This window comes from Gymnoscopelus braueri (genome assembly GCF_963280865.1).
Source record: "Gymnoscopelus braueri genome assembly, chromosome: 13".
In the NCBI taxonomy this organism is placed as follows: domain Eukaryota; kingdom Metazoa; phylum Chordata; class Actinopteri; order Myctophiformes; family Myctophidae; genus Gymnoscopelus; species Gymnoscopelus braueri.
Genome location: NC_137615.1, coordinates 51,048,163 through 51,055,452, shown reverse-complemented (window position 1 = coordinate 51,055,452; position 7,290 = coordinate 51,048,163). Strand labels below are relative to the sequence as shown.

The 7,290-nt window shown below is 42.7% G+C and overlaps 1 protein-coding gene across 1 annotated transcript; it reads left to right on the top strand.

Moving 5' to 3' along the window:
• The first annotated feature begins 294 nt into the window (after positions 1 to 294).
• Positions 295 to 5,099, top strand: LOC308098224 (G-protein coupled receptor 182-like). Its single transcript, XM_080446485.1, has 3 exons — positions 295 to 380; positions 2,462 to 2,785; positions 4,233 to 5,099. The coding sequence occupies exons 2-3, from the start codon at positions 2,471 to 2,473 to the stop codon at positions 4,998 to 5,000; spliced, it is 1,083 nt and encodes a 360-aa protein (XP_080302611.1). The 5' UTR covers positions 295 to 380; positions 2,462 to 2,470; the 3' UTR covers positions 5,001 to 5,099.
• The last annotated feature ends 2,191 nt before the right edge of the window (positions 5,100 to 7,290 follow it).

Below are 7,290 nucleotides of genomic sequence, written 5' to 3'. Positions count from 1 at the left end.
GAGAAGTCGTCCTTTAATGAGCAATGGGAGGGGAGAAACTCCAGACTGCCTGACAGTCCAGTATACTGTAGGACAGCAGAGCTGGTAGAGTTGCCTTGTGACTGATCACGCACACACATACACACACACACACGCACGCACGCACGCACGCACACGCGCGCGCGCGTGTGCACACACACACACACACACACACACACACACACACACACACACACACACACACACACACACACACACACACACACACACACACACACACACACACACACACACACACACACACACACACACACCAAGCTGCTCAGTGTGACACAACTCAACATGGAACCCAGTCTCTTCATCGTCTATCCTCTCCAGTAGACACACACCAACAGACCAAGGTAAACCAATTTTGCTGCCTCATATTCAGTTGATGTGGTTAACAAACAGTGGTGGAAAAGTAACTAAGTACATTTACTCAAGTACTGTACTTAAGTACAATTTGGAGGTATTTTTACTTTTTAGTAATTTATTAGTAATTCCAATTTTCAATAATCTTACTTCTACTCCATTACATCTCAAAGGCAAACTATATTTATTTGAAAACTTTAGTTACTAGTTACTGTGTAGATTTTGATTATTTTTACAACACAACTTCAAACCTATACTTTGGCAATTTGAAAATAGCATATCTACAAGCTCACAACGCGTCGCTTTGTGACGCGTTGTGAGCGTGTAGATCTACTATTTTCAAAGGATTTTATATATTTGAAAACGTGTGTAATGGGACATTCTGCATAATGTGTACTTTTACTTTTGGTAATTGAATTATATTTGATCCCAAAACTTTTGTACTTTTACTCAAGGACATTTTTAATACCGAACTTGTACTAACAGACTGTTTCTACAATAAGGTATTGATATTTTTACTTAAGTAAAAAAAGTACTTCTTCCATCACTGGTGGTTACTTGTCTAAGTACTAATTCTGTGACTATTATAAGGTGATAAATGTGTGTATCTTCGTTATGGAAAGTGGGGACTTAATTCCAGTCCTGGCACTCGATTGTGTCTTACTGTACATTATTAACCTGTTAGGATTATTGTGTGCTTTGCAACTTGTTAGATCTTATGGTTGATAGAGATCAAACATGAATTATATTGAAACCAGTAACAGAGCAATTCAGACTGGACACAGTGTTCAGACACTTCAAATTCATAATTGAATGTGAATATATTATATTTGCACACTCTGCGAAAGCCTTCTCTAACGGCACTACTAGATACTAGATAGATAGATGCATCTCTGTCATTTTAGATTTCTTTGGCTATTCAAAAATAGCAGATCTACAAGCTTATATGAATATGAGCCAAAGCATAAAATAATGGTTAAAGGGATAGTTCACCCCCAAAATGACTTTTTATTCCTATCGTTCCGGTAGGAGACACAAAGAGTCTCCTTTGTGTCTCCTACCGGAACCGCGGCTGGTCATTAAATTATTGGCTTAGGAATGCGACAAAAACAAAAGAATATCCATGAATTCAAGTCTCCATGGGGTGACTAATCGATTGAAAAAAGTATGTTTTGGGGTGAACTATCCCTTTAAAGTGGTTACACAGATGAGTTCCCCGGTTTGAATGGGTTAACCGATTATTTACAAAAAATACAATCGATAGTCAGTGGTGTAAAGTAACTAAGTACATTTACTCAAGTACTGTACATAAGTACAATTTTGAGGTAATTTTACTTTATTCGAGTAATTCCAATTGTCTATACTTTTACTTGCAAATATTGTACTTTTACTCCACTACAATTATTTGAAAACTTTAGTTACTAGTTACTTTGCAGATATAAATGATTACATTATAAAACATATCCAAACGATATCTTAAAAGTAAATTCCGTGCCTCAAAGTTTGAGAGCGTTTTGAAGTTTAAAAGAGAGTAGAAAAAACACTGCGGTCAAAAAAGATGGCTGCCGTTCGTTTTTGTTCGGCTGCACTCAGGCTGCACTCGGTTACATTCGGGCTCACTCGAACTCGCCACCTGATTGGCCAACTTTCGCTGTCAATCACAAAACGATGAGCGACGACGCTGATAGGCTCGTCCATTTGGTGAACGGGCTAGAAACGCCCAGACAAGCCTTCAGGCCAGACTCCTTCCTGAAATCAAATGCAAATGAGATTTCCGGAGGGAGGGGGGTTTACCAGGCTACTATTTTCGCGTCGCATTGCGACGCATTGTGAACTTGTAGATCGGCTATTTAAAAAAATGTTAGTACTTACTTTTACTTTTGGTACTTTAGGTATATTTTGATACCAATACTTTTGTACTTTTACTTACTTTTTAAGTAAAAATTAAATTCCGGACTTTTACTTTTACATTGCAGTATTGATACTTTTACTTAAATAAAACATTTGAGTACTTTTTCAACCGTCAGTAGTTACAGCCCTTATAACGTCCTCTGGTCTTTTTTTTAACCAGCCAGAGACCATGTCGCTGGAAGAACACGGCAACCACTCAGACAACGACACGGACTGGTACCTCCATGACTGCACCTTCCACCTGGACAAGGACGCCCGGCGCATCACACTCTTCCTCCTCTACCTGGTGGTCTTCGTGGTGGGCCTGCTGGAGAATGCCCTGGTGGTCTGGGTCAACTGGCGCCGGCGCCACGCGGCCGGCGGCGTGCTCTTCTGCGTCATCAACGTGAGCCTGTCGGACCTCATGATGGTGCTGGTCCTACCCTTCTTCATGATGGAGGTGACCGTGGGCGATGTGTGGCTCTGGGGCCACTTCCTCTGCAAGGTTCTTATTGTTTTTTGCATTGTCAGATGTTTATGTTTGTTGTCAAACTTTAAAGGTAGGGTAAGTGATTTTATTTGGTCAAAATAAGTGTTAAATCGCTCTATATTCTGATAGTACTCATTGCTATAGAGTGTTTGCTTAGTAACAGGAGTCTCCATGTCTCTCCAGCTCTTTATTAAACAGAAAATGCATTTTCAGGTCAGGAGACCGATTTTATCCAATGAGGATAGAGAACTCAGTCAGGATACAGATTAAACGAGTGAAATTGGAAGTGGTGACACAAAGAAATGAGCTGAACAAATTGGAACGGGAACACTATCAAAATGTAGCTGATAAATGGGTACTCTCTCCTGATTGGCTGAAATGTTGTCACCTACAGTACCTGAAAATGTATGTTCTGTTTATTAAAGAGCTGGAGAGACAGGGAGACTGAACAAACACTCTATAGCAATGATTACTATCACAATATAGTGCTTTAACCTTTTAATACAAAACTTTTCGTTTTAAGCAGGTTTGCTAGTTTAGTTTTTAGTTTGTGAAAAGGCTTTGTTTTAGTTTAGTTTTTTATTTGCTTTTTCTAAGCGGCGCACAGCATAAACGGCTGTGACTGAAAAATGTTAAAGTAATACTAGGTAACGTTTTCAACAAAACTAAAGTTAAATTGTATATCTTTTGCGAGTGGCAAAAGTTTCACAACACCCACTCCGTGAATTTCACCCCCGGAAGCCTTTTATTTATATATTTTCTATTGAACGTGTACGGGGGGGACTTTCCCGGGAAAATGACGTTCCTGGCCAACGTCATGACGTCGTGGCCGACGTCCTCAGGAACTACCGCAACGGTTTCCTGTTTGGCCAGGAACTACCGCGCTATTAACAAAAAGGAACCTCACGCTGATTTTAAGATAATGTAGGATTGGAAGATCGAAAAAGAACAGAAAAAGAAAGCACAGCTCATGGTAACTAATGCTCCACTGGCTAAGAGAAACGATCCGTAGATAGTATAAAACAATTAAAAGATCGCTTTTTGAAACGCTTCCGGCTTCTGGTGAAAACGAATGGAATTCTGGGTAATCGAGGACTAGGGAAATTGTATGCAGTGACGGTAGTGACCAGCAGAGGTTGCTAAAAATCGTTATTTGTGATTCTGCATTGTACAACTTTAAGTTTACAATGTTAAGAATGTAAACTAGATAGCATGTTATTTAAAAAGATGCTAGGTTCATTATCTGGTATCCTGTAGTTTCAATGTACAGATTGTTATTTCAATAGTACATTGTTTAATTTGACTGATGCTAGGTCCTTGGTTTACCTGGCATCCTAGTTTCTTGAGGCACTACTACCTCAAGATCATGTGATCACCTTGTTTATTGTAAGTCGCTCTGGATAAGAGCGTCTGCTAAATGCCTTCATCGTGATTGCAATTGTCTTTTTTTTCCCTTTGCAAGGTCACCAACCTCGTATACATGCTCAACTTCTACAGCAGCTCCTTCTTCCTGGCCTTGATGACCCTGGAGCGGTACCTGTCCCTCACCAGGCCTCATGCCGCCTGCTTCCCCGCGGCCGACCGCCGGCGCCGCTGGCTCCTCTGCGGCGGCCTGTGGCTGTTCTCCTTCCTGCTGGCGCTGCTGGAGAACGTCCACGTGGACCTGGTGGAATGGGACGACCCGGGCTGCTACCTGATGCCGGAGCACAACCACACCGAGTGGTTCAACCTGTTCTTCTTCCTCAACCTGGCGTGCCAGTTCCTGGGGCCCGCCGCTGTCATCGTCACCTTCAACGTCCTCATAGCGCGCGCGGTTCGCTCGGCTCCGGACGTGCAGCAGTCAGAGGTGCGGCTGGTGCACGTCTACTCGCTGGTGTTTGTGGCGTGCTGGCTGCCGTACCACCTGGTGGTGACGCTTCTGATGATCTCCTACGTCAACCCCTACGCGGACCACTACAGCTGCCGAACGATGGACGCACTCTACTTCCTGTACGGCCTGACGCAGAACCTGTCGCTCTTCCACTGCGTCGCCAACCCCGTCCTGTACAACTTCCTCAGCAAGGGCTTCCGCCGCGACCTGACCGACGCGGTGATGAGCTGCATACCCAGGGAGGCTCTGATAGGACCGGCGGCGGCAGGGACCCGGCCGAACGCGGCCGACACGGCGGGGGGGAAAGAGGACGGGAGGCTAAGTGACATGAGCACCAGCCACTCGGATGTTGGATCTTAACCACTTTTTACGGGTTGACCGGAGTCCCTCAGGGCTCGATGCTAGTGTCTTTTCTGTTTTCCGTTATTGTGGGGAAAGCTTTCGCTGGAAGTGGCCGATGGAGAAGCTCACGACCCGCGGTGTCATGGAGATTTTTTTACTGGCAGGACGGTATTTAAATGACGTGCGCGCGCATTTTATTTTACCTTAACTTAGGAAACATGTGTATAGGAAATGTTTTTTAGCTTAGTCTTTAATACAAATTCAAGGAATGCCATGAATTATAGAGCTGAAACTAAAAGTTTGCTTTGAATGAGTATCTTTCTCTTCTTCGACGGTGGCTGAGACATTGTTTGCGTGCAGACAGGATACTGGCAGCAGCAGCTAATGAAGCCAACATGCTGTGTTGCTTACCGTGTAGCCCATAGATGCGAGGAGTGAGGAATCTGAGGATACATTTTCAACCTGTTATGCAAAGTAGCCATTTGGGTACTTGGCTCGTGAATCTACGGAGGGGGGCACGTTCTAGCGTGCACGTTCTAGCGAGCACACACGTGCACCGTGCCGTACCTTGCGTGTGAAAAAATGACTGGCCACACGCTGTCTACTCCGTGTGGCCTCCATGACACCACTGCTCACGACGCGTCGCAGCGCGAAAGCTTTCCCCACAATAACGATGCTGGGGTATTAAGTGGTGGGGATTTTTTGTTAGAATGGGCATCTATCATATCTACGCAAAACACAGTTCCAAATCTTTCTGTGAAATGATGAAGACCCGCAGAAAATGAAAATCATATTACTTATTTATATATATATATATATATATATATATATATATATATATATATATATATGTGCGTGCGTGCGTGCGTGCGTGTGCACGCGCACACACACACACACACACACACACACACACACACACACACACACACACACACACACACACACACACACACACACACACACAGTGGTAATCTGAAATGCAGTTTGCAGAGGCATAGTAGATTATACCTTATTATGTGACTTTAGGGTCTTCTTTCACAGACTCATTCTGTTGTTTGTTATGTAAGAACGATGGGCTCGCCATCACCTTCCACTCAAAATACACTTCCTGCTTTTCTTTTCACTTAAAGGACCACTTTCCCCGAAAGCTCACAAATGCCATAAAAAAATTGTTTTCCCAAATTTCAAAAAAAAAAACTAAAACAAATCGAAAGTGTGAGTTCTGTGTAAGCTCAGAGCTAAGGGTTAGAAGCACATCCTGAGCAGGGTCCAAATTAGGTCCTGAGAACCATATCTGAAACCGAGCCCATACAGCGTGTGGAAACAAAATGTTTGCTTAGTTCTTGTAGTGGGAAAAGAGGCCATAACAATTTAGCTGTAGTTGCAGTTCACTATCTCGCTTGTTGCTTTGTGAGGAAGTCCAAGCTGATCCTGTGACTTCCATTTCAGTCTGCCAGGCTTGAGCTTCTTCTTTCCACGTCCAGCAATGTGGACTGGCTGATAAGAAGAAGGGAGAAAGGGGCGACAAGAGTTCAGGATTCGGTCCACACCTGGGCTTAGAGAGGTCAAAGGTCACAAACCTCTGGAAGCGAGAAGTGCAGAATAACATGCGGAATACTGCAAATTCATCACTGAGATTCTGATGATGAATGTGTTTTTTTTAACCCATTAAGACTGGGAACGCATCTGTGTCATTTTTAGATTTCTTCGGCTATTCAAAAATGGCAGATCTACAAGCTTGTAGATCTGCTATTTTTGAAAAATCTTGAAAATGTGTGCAAATATATCTGTGAATATATATATTTTTTACATTTTTAACTCAAATCTTTGCTTCTGGGGGTCCCTGGAACAACATATTTTGAGATGGGGGGTCCGCGGCCAAATACATATAATTTTGGGGGTCCTTGACATGAAAAGAGTTTGAGAACCACTGATATTATATAGCAGCATAAGTCTTTTAAAAAAACTGTCAGGATTTAGAAGACATACAGTATGTAGAATCCCCCAGAAGCAAAGATTTGAGTTAAAATGTATAAAAAATATATATATATGCAAAGATTTGCATTTTTCATAAATAGCAGATATACAAGCTCATAGCGTGGCACCAAAGAAATCTAAAAATGACAGATGCTTTCCCGGTCTTAAAGGGATAAGTACTAGCTGGTTTGGGATGGGACACTAATACCAGGCCTGGAATTTCATCATTTTAGGGGCAAGGCCACTTGGCCTTTGGTGTTGTCAATTTGTTTGAGGGCAGAAAGGACAATTGCCAGGATAAGGCCTCCAAATGAAACAATGATTTAATGTC

Excerpts from the sequence above, each read along its gene's own strand:
- LOC308098224 (XM_080446485.1), top strand. The coding sequence starts at position 2,471 with ATGTCGCTGGAAGAACACGGCAACCACTCAGACAACGACACGGACTGG. Across the intron at positions 2,786-4,232 it reads GGGGCCACTTCCTCTGCAAG|GTCACCAACCTCGTATACAT; the intron begins GTTCTTATTGTT and ends TCCCTTTGCAAG.